This window comes from Trachinotus anak, unplaced genomic scaffold (assembly GCF_046630095.1).
Source record: "Trachinotus anak isolate AG129_WGS33_773 ecotype Australia unplaced genomic scaffold, CSIRO_AGI_Tana_v1 ptg000013l, whole genome shotgun sequence".
Classification (NCBI taxonomy): Eukaryota; Metazoa; Chordata; class Actinopteri; order Carangiformes; family Carangidae; genus Trachinotus; species Trachinotus anak.
In genome coordinates, this window is record NW_027273864.1 from 9205007 (window position 1) to 9223394 (window position 18388).

Consider the following 18388-nt stretch of genomic DNA (forward strand, 5'->3'; position numbering starts at 1 on the left):
GGAGCAATCTTTTAGTGATACTCCCCTGATAACCTAAGGTGCCCTGGGGTCAGAATGAGGTCCTCCTCCGAGTTTGTCCAGTAAACGGAGAAAGTCAGCAAACATTTTAGTGTTGTCACCTCATATTGCGCTGGTACTGTTACTCAGTGTAACGTTTTCATCATCTCAGAGAAAGAATTTACCAAGGATGACAAACAGTTTGGACTGTTTAAGTCAAGAAGTCTTTTAATCTGATTCTTTGATCCAAGGGGAAAGGTACCAGTAAATGTACTATATACTGGTTATTTTGCTGCCACAGTGGGACCAATTTTCACCATTTGAACAGTGACATTCAAGGATATATGGACACATTCAGCTGGATCTGTTTCGTTGTGTAGCACCAGTGTTTAGCCATGTTCACTCTTTTTTCTCTGAAGCTTTGTGGGTGTTTTGGAGTCCGCAAAAGAAGAAGAAAACCTGGTACTAACATGAAAGAGGTGTTTAATTCCGGGTCCCTCGCGTCTTTTAAACGCAAGTTAACGGTCAGATTTAAGCAAGATGAAGCCACGCTTCTGCAGAATGCCATACCACACGGATCTAATGAAGATGTCAAACAAGACCCCTCCTCAGCTCCCAGCCCTGAATCCAAAGTTGTCCAAGGAGTCAAGCCCAGCATTGTCCTTGTGGAGGGAATTAAATGTAGGTCACAGCTGAAATGTGAGGCCAGGCCCGGGGGATATGTGGGCCTGGGGTGCTCTGTTGCTCTGGGGGGGACGCAAGCATAGGAAATAAACAGATTTTTCACACATGGTTATTTTTAGAAGCTGGGTTGTGGCTGTATGCATGCCTGTACAGCCTCCTTTTCACGTTTGGCATGTGTGTTTGATGCTACTGCGTTAAAAAAAAAAAAGGTGTCTAATTTTAATACCATGTGTTGTCTTCTGTCGTTAAAATCAGTTGCTGCTAAGCTGAGCCGTTCTTCTCTCCACTGCTTTGCTAGCATTTCTGTCCTGTCCTCCTACATGGTGAACGCAGCTGAAGTGATCATAATTTACCTCTCAGTCTGTCATGGTGCTGTGGAAGATGCTTCAATAAAGTGAATAATGTATTTTTTTCTGTCCTTCTTATACTGTCACTGTACTCGGAGATCTGATCATAGTGTCATCCTCTGCCTTCACAAATGTCAGCAACCTTAGTCAGAGTCTGCCATGCCATTAGAAGGGCAGATGCTCCCTTAAAATAGTCTGTCATCAATTAAATATAGATGAGGTGCTTGGATTTGTCTGCCAGTGCGTGTTAGTTGTGCTTGAAGAGGGAAGAGTGAAGATGTTCCATATATTAAGTACATTAAAATAATCCTTTTTGTTTTACAGTATTTAAAGCTCCAGGTCTGTTTCAGGTTTTGCATGTGAGTAGTTTGTTTAGTGTGTGACATCCAAGAATTGTATCTGTAATTTATCCCCATAAAGGTAGAGGTAGAGGTTCTTGATTGTTCAGCACTAGCTGAGGAGGTAACCCATGAAGACAATATAGTCAAAGAAGGAAATGAGCATCTGTTCTTTTGGATGAAGTCCTTCTATGAGAGCTAGTTATAGATAATAGATTTTTTTTTTTTTATAGATTTGTCATTAGTTATCATCTTGTTAAGTAACTGCCTGGAAGCAGGTTGTTATTGATGCTTGCAAGTGGTTTTTAATATCGCAACACAGGTGAAAATATGTTGTCCTTGAAGGAAGATATGAATCATGAACACAGTTCAGTCATGATGAGAAGACGTCAGAAAGGAGACGATCTGATATTGATCCTCTGTAAACTGAGTGACAGTGTAGACAAACTAGGTAGGCCAAGGTCACAGCGAGGGTTGTGACCAGTTGCTGTCATGTATTGATTGTGGTCTGAAAGATATCATGGTGTAACTGGAGCCTCTCTAAGCCCAACCTGAAGTACTGTGTGAAAGGGAGAACATTTTGACTGTTAGTACCAAGGTCATGCTATAAAAAAAAAAAAAAAACCCTCAGAAGCCACAATTTTAATAAAAAAGTTTTGTAAAAAAAAAAATAGAATTTAACATTTTACTCAGGGAGACTCGCAGCATTCTATGTACTATCCAATTATTACGTTTAAGAGCCCATAAATCATTTTTTTACCACCAGAAAAACTCCAAAGCCGACAAGAAGAATCAGAGCCTAAAATATAATCTGCTTCATAAGTATGTAGGGTTAAAGTGTTAGAAAACAGTTTAGGGCCACAACTGATGATTCATTTAATTATTGATTCCTCCAGCGATTATTTTATTGATTAATTGTGTGGTCTGTAAAATATCAGGAAATAGTGAAAAATACCTGTCATAATTTACCACAGCCGAAGGAGGAGGATGTATTCAGACGTCTATTTAACAGTCGTTCAAAACCCAAATTTTGCAGTCGTATATGAAGCATAGAAGAACCCTTTGTCTTGCTAACCCATACTCAACTCTTGGCTCTGGTTTAATCCACCTCGTCCAGAAAAAAAAAAAAATCTATCTGTCCTCAGCTTTCAGGATATTTGACTGTCTTCAGTAATGACTGGTTTACTTTGGCTCTTTGCTGTTTCATGCTGGACAGGTTGTGTACACAGTAAATGGAGGAGGCAACCATACAGTCTAAATACTGACCCAGTAAACAAAACGAAGAGCTGTGAGGAGCTTCAGGGTGCTGTGTTGATTTTCATTGGGATCATGATTTCGAGCAGCCTTTCTCAGGGCACAGGAAGTTATCTCATTGAATGTTAATACTGATAATATCACTGAATGGAGCTTTGAATTTGTGCAAATATATATTAATGTGAGTCAAATAAGGCAAAATGATATCTTGGACTCATGTAGAGATAAATAGGGTTCAAAGCTGCAGATAACCCGTTTCACAGGGGCTAATAACCAATTCTTCAAATATAATGAGAGGGAAATAAGTTACACAAAGCTTCAGACACTGAGAGATTCAACTAAAGAAGGCCGACAACAACATTTTAGCTTTTTTTTAGTCAAGAGCATATTTTTACTTGCCAATTTTTTCCCCCACTGCACAAGAAAATGTCATGGGAACCGGCCTGTTTAAGTTGTGAAGCTGAGAGAGTTAAAGGACTTACAGTTTTGTTCTGTTATTTCTGTGTCTGTCTCAGCTTTTAATATCAATTTGTTTGTTTGTTTGTTGAGGTCTGTGCACACTGATGGCATTTAATACATTTTGCCATTAGCTAAAAACAAATTTTCATATGCCCTCACTTTGTGGGTCATTTACACAAAAGAACACAAATGGAACCGAAATAATCAGACCAGAAAGAGTGAAATCAAATATTTCTTTGTGTACATCTCTGTTTAAACCTTCAGCTTGTCTGTTTTCACTGATTGCACACTATCTCCATTTAGGCAGACAAACCTTTGGTGTTTTATTCCCAGTGATACTGGCTGGAGGAGATTAGATCTGCATAAGAAGAATGAGGATGCATCAGCGTGGAACCAGGCCATGGTGCACAGAGAGCTATTTAAAAAACAATTAAAAAACAGTTAAACACAACATATATCCACCCAAGTAAAACAAAAAAATGGCAACAGATTCTCATGTACACTGTTAGGAATACAATGAACCATTGCGTCATTCATACAAAGTGCTAAAGGTTCTTCATGTTGCTTAGACATATTAGTTTGGATAGACATTGATGGGGGGAGGGGGGGGGGGGGCTATAAGACCTCCTAGCTGATGGTAGAGGAATGGATAAACAGTGGGAAGGATGAGAAGGGTCCTCAGTCGTGCAGGAAGCTTCATAGATGCTGCATCTCCTGAATGGACAGCAGAGAGGTTTTCTGTTCTCCTCTTTATGTGCTGGGGTGACTTGAGGTCTGAGACATACCACGCCCCCTACTTACTACTGAGGAAAGACCTTCAGTACAGTTCACACTGACATAATTGATATTCCTTGTTGGTATGATCAGGAGGGGCCTTGAGTCCATGGCCATCTTCTTTTGTTTTAATTACCTTAAGAGACAAGCCTTTGTATGTGTCTCCTTGCTGCTCTTATTCCACTGCTGATAAGGCCAGTCACAGCATAAATAGCATTGGGCTGAGAGCTGGAGGTGTTGTTGCTGAACCTGACTAGACCGTGGATTTCCCAGTGAGAGTTAAAAGTCTTAATGGACTGTTGAGACCTATCTAGGAAAGCTTCCAGACAATGACGGTATTAAAAGATGAGCTCGAGTCACTGAGTAACATCCTGGTGTCCTTTACTGTTCAGATGTGTCAGGATGGTGTCGAAGATAAAAGATAATGTGTTGTTTGTGGACCAGTTGTTGCAGTGTGCAAACCGGAGTCACCTAATTGGATGGACAACATACATTTTTTTTGTTGCCCATGACCACTTGCTCCAAGCAATTCGTTATGACTACTGTGAGATGCACAAGCCAGTAATTGTTAGTAAGTTGGCTTCCTTAGTGCAGGAGTGATAGTAGCAGGAACAATCACCTGGTGAACATGGCGATAATAAAACGAGTTGGTGCTCTCAACCCTGAGCCTCTGACCCGTAGTTTGACTCAATCCTGCAGCTTTACATGGGTTAACTGCTAATTTAACTGCTTGGTGTTGGCTCTACTTTTTCTGTGGCGCAGAGTAAAAAGGAAACATGCTTGCAAATATTTACATACCAGGTGAAACCCCCTAAAGTGTGTAATGTAATAAATAAATAATAAATTGCCTCGCAAGAGAGATGGATGAGAAAAGGAAAACTGCCCGGATGACTTTTGGCAATTGGGCAATTTGACCAGAAAGTAGAACTCACTGGGCTGTGTCTTGATGTTTGAGAGGCCTTCAAACTGAACGTCCTGGCTGGTATTTAATTTTTTGTAGCCTTCAGCAAGGCACACACAATAATGCAGTGCATTAGCACATTGAGTTGTTTTGCCATAGAGCTATTGTCAGTGTGAAAGTGCCCATAGTCTCATTGTGTTTTGGTCACGTTAATGCTTAAATATCTCCATATCAGACTAAAGAACATGGGACATTGAGAGAACAAAGAAGATGCAGTAACAGCTGCTTAATGATGAATTTGAACAAGCTTCTCTCACAGATAATAGGGAGGAACAGTAGTAACTTGGTCTGCATGGTCCTTTTGTGATATGGCCTTAATGTGCTTGTTGTTATTGCAGCCCTAACTGCATTAAGGTTACTCAAGGCTGAGTGAGTGTATATGCAGAGCAGAGGTGCTGAACTCTTAGGTTGCTCTCCTCACTGTGGGGGTCTAATGTGGTCACTGTTGGTGGTTCACTGCACAGACAGGACAGTGCTCCCACTGTCGCTGTTACAGTAATGAAACTGTGTGTATGCGTTTGTGTAGCAGGGGAGATGGGTGCATAAAGCCGCATTAAGTGATTACCCTCCGCCCACAGCTCCTGTTTAGCCCCAGACCATGCCATTAGGTGGCAATGCACCTCCTCCCCGTTGTCACTAGACAAGTGTGTGTGTGTGTGTGTACGTGTGAGCTGGCTGGTAGGGGGGAGGAACAGCTGCTGATTGTAACGAGGTGTTTCCTACCCGACCCTTTTGTACCATTACAAGCCAAACATGCACATGCACAGGAGTCATAACACTCCTGCGTGAGTGTTGGCATCTGAGTCAACCCTCTGCTGGACTGCCCGAGGGAAACGGTGGCTTAACACTGTGCCTTGTGTCTGTGTGTAAAGGGACAGATGAGAGGATCAATGGGGAGAGAGAGGGAGGGAGGGGTGGGCGGGCAGCACCAAAGGTTATGTCGAGCTCTAAATGCTCTAAATTTGAAGCTGCTGACTCACAGCATTTCAAATCTTAATTGTTCAAATACACCAAATTAGTATGCAGTAAACATGGCAGCTTCACAAAATGTTGTCCTAAGTTCAGCAGCAGAGATGTGCACTCTGTTACCCCTCTATAGAGACTCAAATAATATTAGGTTAATTGGTTTGCTAGTTAACATTTGCAGCTACACTGAGAGCAAACATAAGCTGTGAATTTGTTACAGCACTGTGTAAAGGGAGCGGACACAGTAACTCAGACACCTGCACAATATATTGTGGTCTAATCTAAAACAGACCTTGCTACAAATAGAGCCTTTATAGTAATGTTCACTTCTTGTTTTAGTTTTGCCGCTTTTAGTCAAATATTGCCAACAATTTCAACAGCAACAAAGGGCTGCTTGGAAATGCAGTGTCATTTTAAAAGGGAGAAGAGGCTTTTGCTCTCTGTGATTGTGAGATGGTTGATTCACCTGTAGCTGCTCCCAAGGCCTTGGTCTCAAGTTAGCCTCTCTGTGACTGACAAGTCACTGGAGCTCATTGTGTTCAAGTCATCTACATAGACTTTGTTTTCAGTTTGGTCCGACTTTTATAAATAATGTAGTCTGTCTTCAGAGGCAGAGCATGAACATGTTTATTTATGTGTATGTTTTAATGTTGTGGTATTTTGTGACCTATGAAAGCAGTCCACCTTCTTGACAACACTTGCTCTACCGCACAGTGGTTGTGAAGATGTTTTCAGACAAAAAACATGGCTGACATAAGAGTACCTTGAAGTGTATTTTACAGTGGGCCTGGGCAATATCCAAAATTGAATATCTCATATTTGCATTGTTGTATTTCATGTTTCAATTGTTTTTTTTAATATAATAATATATAATAATATAATGATATTATTGTACTTTATGTTTCAGGTATAATCTGTGCTGCCACTAAACAGCAGTTCAAAGTTTGTTTTGTGTAATGTGTAAAACGTACAGTAAGCAAAGCAGTGAAATGAAGGTCAGACTCAGCAGCAGGGCAGACTGTGCAAAACTGCCAAACTAAGGAAAAAAAAAAACAACCTTTTTTCAGTATTATGAAAAATATTGCATACTGCAGGACATATCACAATATTCAATATTATTGAATCTCAGATCTATTTTACAGACTTTGCAGTTAGCCATAAGAACATGCAACTGTGGCAACATGGAAGAAGGACGAGGTTTGACACTGGAGGGAAACTCTGACAATATGACGTAAAGAGAAGCCACTTCAGTTATGAATCAGGCTGTGCTCTGTGTCGTAGAGGAACAGTTCACTGAGGTTGACTGTCATCCAAATCGTTGGTTCTCGATGGTTTCCAAGCCACATCATCACAAACACAATCCAGTGAGTCTCTACTTAATGAGCATCGAGGTTTGAGGCCCCGCCCTGTAAGAAACCTGTGTCAACAGTTAAATCAGAGCACTAACTCATTGCACTCTATGTAAATGTGGTCGCTCTAAGTGTTTGTATTTTTTTCTCTCTTTGACTTCTTTCCGCTTCTGTTTTCTCCCACTCTCATTTTTCCTCTGCATGCATCATTTATGGGCCAGGCCTTTGAGCCACACCTCATATTTCTGTTGTGGAATTGAAGGGGGAGTTGTGAAGCCATACGAGATGCAGAGGACTGCGTCATCACTGGAGGACAAAAACTTCCTCATGTGGCTTCCCTTCATCTCTCTCTCTATTTCCGTTACTTCCTGGGTTGTCCCTAGCAACAGCCCAGTGGCATGATGCATGAAAACAGAGAAATCACTTTCATTTTGCTTTCCTGTTTCCATGTTTTTTTTGTTTTTTTTTTTTAACACACAGTCTTGGATAATTTAATGTTGTGTGTTATACAGTCAGAAAGTACAGTCACTGTTTTTGTTGGCACGCATTAATGTGTTTTGATGCAGCAGCAGCGACTCAAAGCTCCCTGTGCTACAGTACGCCTGCCAAAATCTCAAAGCTCGCTTCGGTGCTTCTTGAAATGCTAATGATGAATTTTTTTTTTTTTTTTTTTTAAACAACGTCCACCCACCACTCTCAGCTAGTGAAGATGTTGAAGCCATTAAGCTAGGAGTCAGGTAGCGCTAGACGAACACCCTCACAGCTAATCTCCAGGGCTTCATGGTATGTGCTAGTAGCGGGATTATGCTAACTCTTTGCCTTGGTTGTCTCACTCCCTCTGTATCTTCGTCTGCATTTTAGAGGTCAACATCCGGAAGAGTTGTTGTTTGGCTCCTCCAGTCCCAACTGTAGACCGGAGTCTCTGTGCCCAACTCTCAACCTGTCTTTCCTCCTCACTCTATTTCACAGCCTGGTCAATGGAGCTTTTGTGGGGAGGGGGTATTGAATTAATTAGGCCTATAGCGATGACAGTGTCTTACTCTTGAATCTAAGCCAAGCCTCTGCTTTTCTATCCCTTTTGAAATACTGGTCACAATTCCACTTCCTATTTAGTTTTCTAAGAGCAGCAGTGTCTAAATGGAGTTGAATGAATGGGCACTTTTGTGTGGAAAGTGAACTGACAGTCGGCTGAACGCTCGGACTCGGCTGAGGACTCTCCAAGGTTGACATTCTGTAAAAGACTTGGTGCCTGGGAATGAGTGAACTGATGCAGTTTGTTTGATAGACTTCAAGAGGGATTTGACCTTAAATCAATTTCCATACAAGTGTTTGGAAGTTTGCGGGCACTAAACAATGAATTCTAGTGATGCACAAGAAGATTTTGCGTCTCTCTGTGCTGTGATACAGTAGCCTGTAATAGACTTGGGCTGATATTGGATAATATTGAGTATCACGGTATTTCCTGATTTTTTTCATAATATGGAAAAACAACATTTTTTTTGCAGTTTTACACAGTCCTTCCTACTGTCCAGTTCAACCCTCATTTCACTGCTTTGTGTACTCTGTATTCAGGGTTCCTACATGCTCTGGCAAACAGGTGACCAGTTTTGCAGTCATGGAAAATGCATGGAAAATGAGAGAAAAAGTTAACTGTGTAATATCCTGTTGTCTTGGAAAATTATTAACATTCTCCTATTTTCAGGCTAGGTTATGTTCAGGGTCATGTTGACGTTCAAATGGTAGGCTAGTTTATGGATAAGTCACCGTTGGCTGCTATCTGTGGTTTGTTTTATTAGGTTCATAGATTAATGCATTCTTCCCATTTGTTTTACTGTTTACCTGTTGAATAATGGGTCAGCATGTTTGGTTCAGTTGCTGTGGTTGACAGGTTGTTTTGACTGTAGCTTAAGGTTTAAGGTTTAAGGTTCAACTCTGGAAAAGCAAAGGTTTCAAATGTGTGTTGGTTCATCGCTGAGAGTTGGATAATAATAAATGGCAAGCCAAGGTCAATACAATGAATGAGAGCCCATCTGTGTGTTAGTCTAACACCAGCCCAGCACTTTTTACTTTGCATATTTGTTAGCGTCACTTCAACCCAATGCAACCCACTGTTACTAGAAAAGGGTCAAAAGTGTGATAAAGTGTGATAAACAAAGATCAATCATCCTGGCAAATCCAACTTTAAATTTAAAGTTCAGTCTAGATTTGTCAGTGGGGGAAATTGTAGGCTACTATTTTTGTTATTGGTGTTCAGACAGCAATAGTTAATATAATTCATGAGAGAAAATTGAGTCAGGTTGTAAATTAATAATAATAGTGATAATGATTAATTTTATGAAGTTCTTGCAATCAATTTGTAAAAATTTTATAATTAATTAAGAGATGATTTAATAGAGTATAGCCAAGTATAGACTGTACTTATTTAAAAAAAGACTTCCACAGATAGGAACATATTGGTGAATGGTGTGATTCCTGGACTACACCGAGACATTATATTTTGGATAATGGCCAAGTCTCTGTAAAAGAATAATACTGTGATTGTGATACTTCTGGGATCAAATTGATGCATGTGAAGAGTACTCTGTGAGAGATTCCACATCCCTAGAGCTGGGCAACATGTATGCCTCTTACATGTAATGTATGCTTGCATGAGTGTAAGGTATGCTTGCTTTAGTTAGGATCCTCACATCTGTGATTTATCACCAGTGTCACTGAACGTGGCTGCAGTGGGAGCCTCTCCCCATATCCCCACACATCTATTTTTACGAGCTTATTGCTTTCCAACCGACTGGAGATGGGACAGATAGATCAAGAGATAGAGAAGAAGAAAGGCAAGGGATGGAAGTCAGGAAGAAGGGAAAGCCCTCTGTTGTCACTGAACAGATGTGTGTCAGAACAACCAAGATGAGAAAGATGTGTTGTAGTGGCGCTGTCTGGAATCTTAAAACTGAACCATTTCTTAAGCCACTGACAGAATAGTTTTCTTTTTGTAGTAGGATACAATAAAAACAGTAGAGAGTATAACCTTTACCAGACAACAGGGGAAATGTGGGGAAATGTGAGTTAGTTAAGGCAAAGACCAAATCACTGAAGAGAGCAAAGGCAGCAGAATTAAGAAAATTTAAAAGAAAGAAAAAGATAGTATGATTTTCACCACCAGTTTTCAGTGTTGTCATCTCACCATTGTCTCTGCTGTAAAGCTGTTTACCACTGACGCCAACTGTCAACAGCCATTAACGACAAGTGCTCGAGTCTCACCGGCTACATGCCAAACAACACACATTCACGCCCCCCCCCACACACATATGGCAGGATCCCACTAAAGTGCTACTACGATACCTCACACTCTACCCCAGTGTGAGGGACGATCATAGCAAACAATGGATCAGCTCTCTATCAGTGTCTGCTATCCGTGTGCAGTGATGAATGCTCTGAGATGCTCTTGCTATCACGTTATCTGTGATTTTTATCTACCAATATTGCAAGTTATTTAGCATTATAAATATTATCTCCCAGATATGGTATATCCCCCTGTCTTATTTACCTTAAACCATGGCACATTTGTCAAATATATCATGTTAAGAAGAAAAATGGCTGCTAAACCATTTTTTAGATGGTGTATCTTTATTTATTTACTTTTTTTTAAGAAATAATGTATCTGAAATAGTACATAGAGTGGAATGAGTTTACTAATACCTACTATGTCTTTGTTTTCCAGGTACAACCCGCGCCCCACGTGAAGGAGAAGTTAGTGGCGTGGACTACAACTTCCTCTCAGTGGAGGACTTCCTGGAATTAGAGAAGAGTGGAACCCTGTTGGAAATAGGAACGTATGAAGGTAAATTAGAAAATTACACATTAAGTTGGGTGTATTGTGGGTCTGACAACTTTAAGTATAGCACCTTTCAAAACATACTTAAACAGATTACACAACATTGGGAGGGAGATATAAGAGCAAAGGTACAATTGAGGTAGAGTAAAATGAAATAAAACACTCTAAAATGATAAAAGTAATCACTAAAAGAAGAATCAGGAGAAGAACTTCGTATAAGAACAGATTTTAAAAAGCTGAAAGTAAATTCAGACCTCAGGCCTGTGAATGCAGCTCTGAGCAAACAGACTCCTACAGATCCATCATGCCACCATGTCCTTTATGGTTGGAGCAACAGTATGGATCTGTCCTGTCTGCCTGTTCCCCTAAAGCTACAGGATGTTAGGTAAATATGCACCTCATATTTCTTTTAGCACTGTTCTCTACTTTGCATGCAGGACCCATGTTGTAGTTGATCTATTTTCATGAATAAGTGACCCAGCAAAGAGAAAGCGACATCATGTTGACATATTTTGAGTAAAGGTAAAAGAAACCATAACAATAAACTATAAAGTTTCAGATGCCAAGAGGATCAAAATGAAACATCAGTGGCTTTTTAATTACATGATCCAGTAGACAGATGTACCGGATGTTTTTGGTTTGCTGTGCCTTTGATTCTCAAAGACGCCTTTCACTCTCGTTTCTCTGTGTGTCAATAAGTGAACACACTCAAACTGTCAAAAGGCATTTAAGCTGATGCAGGACAGGTGGGTAACCAAGTCCCTCTGTACCTCCAGCCAGCGCCTAACTCAGCCACCCATGGCACATTGTCAGCAAGCAGACATGTTGTGTTCCTCTACAGGCCAATCAGCCTACCTCTGTACAGGTGCATCTGCAGACACAACAGGAGGGAACCAAAGTGCCTGCTCTGCCTCCAGCAGGCGCTCAACACAGGCCCGCCACCCTCAGGTTTTTTGTCAGTCCCTATGAGTCACATAACACGGGCTTCGTTCTTTGCATTGACATTCAGCAGTCATGCAGAAAGAAATCTATTGCACTAATGTCTCAGCAGACGATCCCCTCGATACACGAGAAGACATGTTGTATGTTTTCTCAAATGGAAAAATTCTACTTCTCCTGCACTTTGGTGTGCTGCTCCTTTTGCCCTCACCATAAATGTAAGTCAGATGGCCCAGAGCAACATGTTTACCTCCTCTCTCAGGGGGTTGTTGCAAGTACCCCTCTGACATGTTGGAAAACACTAGTTGAAGAACGGCACAAAGAAGATTTGCTTGAAAGTTGAAAAAATTGGTGTGAAAGTCCTTAATCAGGATTTTCTTCTTTCATGTAAACAGCATCACAAAGTGAATTCATGAAAAAATGTATATGTTTTGTATGGGTCACACACACATACACACAAATACCTTTCAAATTATGAAGGTTTGGACGTCACAGCTGATAAGTCTAATTGTTCAGTCTATGATCCAGTCACTGCCCCGTCTTCCCATCACAGTTATTTTGGCCATGTTTGGTGTTTATGTCTGGAACTGGATCCGTAGATTTTTGTTTAAAATCTGCTCCTGACTCTTGATAAGACAACAAAACTGAGAAGTTAATTTCAGTGATCCTGCCACAAACCATCTGTCACATTCAGTCCACTACAGTTCTGCTTTGCTGATAAACCAAAGTCATTAGTGACACACTGGAAGGACTGTAAACAACAACACTAGCATGTAGCTCCTCCATTCACTCAGATAATGTTTAATTAAGAGTCTCTGCTCTGTCCACTTAGCTTGTTCAGTGTTCCATAACAATGGATTTCCCTCCGACAACAAGCCAGGAGAAGCAATCAAAGCCAATGGACTTCTGACTAGCAACTAGCTTACTCATGTGCACTGACGGCCGTGTGCAGGAAATCAGGAGCTAAACCTACGGGTCTCCCCACGCTTCAGACAAGCTAGTTGTGTGACATTTTGTCCCACAACATCAGGCTCCTGGGGTCCCAGCCAGCTGAACTTGGAGACGGGGTCATAGAGAGGGGTGGGATGATCCAAGAGATTATACCATGCACCAGTTCATTGTCTGCCAACCACCACAAATCACAAGGAAGCTGAAACCAAAGTGACAAATAAGGCTCTCAGTTGTGTTTGCCACTTTATTAGATCAGTCAAATGTGCTTGACTCACAATTAAAATATTTGCTCTGACACCCAAAGGCACAGACTTTCAACCCGTGTTCAGCAGTGAAATGATGTTATGTGTGTTCCAGTAATACAATGATATGATTGTTTGTTGGCCTTTAAATGTTGGCACTTTAGGCCCATGTGAAACATTTCGACTGGTTCAGACATTAAAAGAATATTTTGAAAACTGCTCATTTCCATTCAAAATTAAAAGTACTTTGCCAATGTGTTTTTTTTTATTGTAGTTTTGCCACCTGGAGTAAACATTGTTTTTTCCACTGCCTTCATATTTTGGATGCTTATAGCATTCTGTCTCATTAAGATGTTGGCTTTATATTCTGGTTCTCTGATGGTACAGTCTCTTCAGGTTTGCCTTGTCTTACTTTGGATGAAAATGACTTCATTTGTGAAAAAATGAGCTCTGTATGTTTTTTTTTCTCCCCCCCTTTGAAGTTGTTAGCTTGGAGAACAATTTGGCTGCTTCACAAAAATATCTTCAGACAATTTTTACAAACTACTTAGAAGCAAACTGCAGCTTATTTACCTGATTGCAAAAGATTTTGTGGTAGTGTATGGAACCCAGTGTATCAACTTTGACTCACAAAATATCTGCTTAATTGAGTTATAAAAGCGGGAAATGATGTGAAATATCATTGGGGTAAAACATCCATTAGTTTTGGGGAAGTTAAAACAAAGTGGTCAAAGTGGTTGTCAACTTTATTTAGATCTAACTAGTTTGCTTCAGAGATTCACACTTTCCCAGAGACAAATCCAGCCTCTCTATTTGCATACAAAGGCTATGACTACACCCCCTCCAACACACACACACACACACACACACACACACACACACACACACACACACACACACAAAAACCCTTTGACCCCTCCTCTCTTGTCCTCCTACTAAAATGCCCTTCTTTTCTCTGTCTTTTTAATCCCCCCCCCTCCCTGACTTCTTCTTTGTTGCCTAGGTAACTATTATGGGACGCCCAAGCCGCCGGTGCAGCCCCCCGGTGGGAAAGTGATTAGCAGAAGCGGTAGCGGTGGTGATGCCCCACTGCCAGACGGGCTCAGCGGTAGCCTGCCGGGCTCGCAGCACTCCACTCCCCGACGCACCAAGTCCTACAATGACATGCACAATGCTGGAATAGTGCCTGGAGAGCAGCAGCAGGAGGACGACGAGGACCTCCCTGACATGAACAGTAGCTTTACAGGTACGTACAGAGGACAGGGGGTCAAGGACGGAGGAGAGGAAGAGAAAAAAGGCAGAGTATGTGGGTGGATCATAGTGGCATTGATGCACCTCTTGGCAAAGGTTTTGGTTGATGCTTCAAGCTGCACACAAGCAGGAAGTTCTCCTTTCATGTGGTTGGAAGTCACTTTTCCCAGGTAGTTTCTCCAAATGCCAGACAGAAACCTTGAGACGCAGGACGTCAGTTGTGAAATAAAGTCTCCAGTTCAGTTCAGTGGTTCAACATGATCTAAAGTCATAATAGAAGAAAGCGGAATATTTGTTCATATGCAAATGTGAGTGCGCTCTCAAAAAACTGAAATCCTGAAGTGACTGACTTTTAAGTGCATCTCTGGTGAAATGGCACTCGTGTTGCTTTCTTTTTCAGGTGTTTAATGACCTAGTGACATTTAAACACTGTTCATAAACGCTGATCATTGAAATAATCCAGGCTCCCAGCTACGTCTGTGTTGTCTGTCCGTTCAAGAACCTCTGACTCACAAACAGACACACACCAACCCCAATCCGACCCCATGAAGGAAGACACAAACTTTCCTGTCTCAGGGGGCTGACAGTGTGTGTGTGTGTGTGTGTGTGTGTGTGTGTGTGTGTGTGTGTGTGTGTGTGTGTGTGTGTGTGTGTGTGTGTGTGTGTTAAAGCTACAGTCAGGATCAGTCCGGCTCCACTGTCGGACAGTAAATTAGCAACTATTTTGAAAATTGTTGAGAGGACTTGAGACAAGGATTTGAATACTTCCTCCACCACTGGTGCAAAATATTGTGACGGTTATCATACCATGAATATCCCATGCAGTTTCAACCCTAATATGAATTGATCACTCACACATTATTGTCTGCATTTTCTTCATGAGCTGCAGCAACAAACACTCCCCACATTCCCCTTCCTAAAAGTTTGTTTGAGCACAGATGTGCATTTTGTTTGTTGAGCAGTTTCACACCATGAGCGTGGAGGCAAAATTCAATAACAAGTGGTCACCAAAGACACATTTGAAGCACATTCTGAAGCCCAGTGTAAAAGAAATTCGGTCTCAAATGGATTTAGACACAATTTTCATTTATTAGGATAGAAAATACCAGGCCGGAACAGGCCCAAGGCTGGCAGCGTACTCCAAACTAAATTAAATTTGGCATGCTTGCACAGGCAGCAGCCCAACTGAAGTGCCACATTTGGTATTGATAAACCCTGTGTACAGGCTAGCTACCTTCCACATTTTACATTTTTCCACCTTCACCACCAGGCTGAAAGTCATCAACAGCTGTCATGTGACTGGCCTGTTAGTTAACTATCTTTTTCATGTACTTGCTGTAGCTGTATGATAACATCTTGTTTTAGGAACTTACATCACGACTTGCGTACTCCTTCAGCTGGCGTGGCAGACACCTATAAAACAAACAGACCTGAAGTCAGTGAGCACACTGGCAGCTGCTTGCAGAGCCGTCTTCGACAGCAGCCTGAGAACAGGCTGTGTTTTATTTAGCTTGGAGTATAACACAGGAATGTGATCCTAGTTTCTGCAGTTCTGTTAGGAAGGAAAGAAAAGGAGAATGTGAGTGCCGATGGATGAAGTGGGAGGGGATGGAAGTGGAGACAAGGTAGCAGGAAATTAAAGAGAAAGGGGGAGTGCCTGAGAGGGGGTAAAGTGGGCAAGTCTGAAAAGGATTGGACATAGAGAGAGAAGCAAGGGAGGTTTGTATTTTGTGAAGGAGGATAAGCTCAGAAAATGAAAAAGTAGGAGAAAGAGCACAAAGGACGTGGAGGAAGAGAGCACTGTGGTGTGGTGAGGGGCTGCAGAATACAAGAGCTTCTTTGATTGGTGAGTAAGTGGTCTCTGAGTTCGACTACATCTGCCTGTATCCATGTGTCCAGAAATGTAGAATAGTGCCATCTGGCTGCAAGCAGCATAACCTCAGTATTTGACATTGTTTTTAATGATGATGTTGTTAGTATTTGGTGGACTATTTGTGTTTGTGAATTAGAGGAAGATTGTATTTTATTCATTTAAAATGTTTAGAAATATGGTGTCAAGATAAGTGCTGTTTTTTAAAGGGGCTCTGTTAGTGATGATTTTGAATGAAATGACTTGCTGCTGTCATTTTTCCATATTTCCTCTTGTGTGCTAGTAGGTCAGCAGGCATTGTACAGAGGCTGACTCAGCCCTAAAGCTGTTTCTGCCATGTGTTTGTACAAGGTGGGACCAAAAGTTGTTTATTTGCCGTCTGTGATTGTGAGATCTGTGAGGGTGCCAGTCAAGGGTGGGTGTGAAAATGAGATAACAGGAAGCTAGGTGATAGCACTTCAGAGGCCACGGTTCTAGGTGTGAACTGCCCACTCAGCTGCCTTAACTGAAATGAACGTCTCTATAGCTGTAGTAAGTAGTGGAGGATAAATAGATATACTCTACAGTAGTGTGTCTGTGTGGTCCAAAAAAAAAATACATGTAAAGGTTTTGGGGTGAGGCACGATGAGGCCTTCTGAAAACTCTTGATCTACTCTATGGAAGGATTCAGACTACACAAGTCAGAGAGATTTCTCAATACAAAGAATGCAAATCTGAAATGATTGACCCCTTTCACTGTCCATTTTTCCTTACACTCATAAATGTTTTCTCTTCATGTAGAACAGTCTGTCATGTGAGCAGCATGGCTCAAACTTGCCCTGTGTCTAGTGGCACTGAGTCCTAAGCAGCTGTTACAGAAGTGGAAGCATCTGTTTCTGTGAAAGCCATTTTTAGTTGACATGTTTGGTGATTCCTCCGTTGAGGTACCTATTGTGAAATTGTTGTCACAGCTATATTTTGTTCCTGAAAGTGTCACCAGCCTCCTCTGACCAAAGTGTTCTTAACACCAAGCCATGTTTGTTTTCAATTCCCCCAGGAGACTCTAGTGAATTAGACGAGATTCATCACTCGGTGCGACCCTTCGCCCCCCACCAGAGTGACCCGTCCTACGCTGGGACGACCCCCTCACCACCGGCCACCACGGAGAGCACACAGCAGACACACTCTCACCTGAGCCATCCTCCCCCGGAGGACCCGCTGGGACCTCTGCCTGACAACTGGGAGATGGCCTACACCGAGAACGGAGAGGTCTACTTTATAGAGTAAGTAACTCAAGATACTCTGCATGAAACTGAAACTCTGTGTAAGTTTCACTTGAAAGTTCCAAAGAAGTGTTATTTTATATGAGTTTGTCACGCATATGTACATAAATATACATCTTTATATACAGTTATTTATTTAATTATTATTATTATTTTTTTTTTACAAGGGCACAGATTTTGATTCCTGTTGACTCTTGTTAATATTGTAAATAGACAATAGATCTCTTAAAAAACAGAGTTACTAATGTTATTGGACTGAGTTGTCACGTCCATTGGTTCATGATGAACAAGAAAATCTTCATTTAAAAATAATGTATTACAATCTTTAGATTCCGTCAGCATCTTAGAAGTATTGTTGTTACCTTCAGGTAATTTTGTGCTTGTATTTTCTGTTTAGCCACAATACAAAAACCACCTCCTGGATAGACCCTCGGTGCCTGGACAAGCCTCAGAAGCCCCTGGAAGAATGTGAGGATGATGGTACGTCCATGAGAGAGCATGATTACCATGAGATTATGTTTGTTTATGTGAAATCTTCTAAATGTTGTTTGTGGGTATGAGGAATGTGATTTGGAGTTTGTCAGGCTGTTGTTAGTTGTTAGTTTTTTTTTTTTCCTACACATTAATGTCCATGGTTTTTCCAAGCTGTCTCTTCATTTTAAAAAGACTATTCAAGATGAATACCCATGGATGGCTTAAGTATATCAGCTAATCAGTTGGGACATTGGCTTTCAACTCTGCATTAGATGCTAGCGACCCAGCTGAGTTAAAAAAAAATATTACTGTTCCCCCAGCAGCCCATTGGTGTCAGTGTTGGGTCACAGAGAATGGTGAGCAGTCAATGGGTGGCACTGCTCTGCTCTGTCTGTCAGCTGTTAATCAGAGCAATATGTCCCACAGCTCTCAGGAACT

The 18388-nt window shown here is 41.4% G+C and overlaps 1 protein-coding gene across 11 annotated transcripts in view; it reads left to right on the forward strand.

The window, feature by feature from the left end:
- The window catches only part of magi1b (membrane associated guanylate kinase, WW and PDZ domain containing 1b), a 133793-nt gene that overhangs the window by 71638 nt on the left and 43767 nt on the right, over nucleotides 1-18388 (forward strand). For 10 of the 11 annotated variants that reach the window (XM_071492989.1, XM_071492991.1, XM_071492990.1 and 7 more), the window contains exons 3-6: nucleotides 10848-10967; nucleotides 14097-14339; nucleotides 17251-17476; nucleotides 17874-17956. In XM_071492989.1, the coding sequence (XP_071349090.1) occupies nucleotides 10848-10967; nucleotides 14097-14339; nucleotides 17251-17476; nucleotides 17874-17956 (672 nt within the window). Of the gene's footprint in view, nucleotides 1-10847; nucleotides 10968-14096; nucleotides 14340-16034; nucleotides 16191-17250; nucleotides 17477-17873; nucleotides 17957-18388 lie in introns of those variants that run through there. The other variant, XM_071492988.1, reaches the window with a different exon arrangement.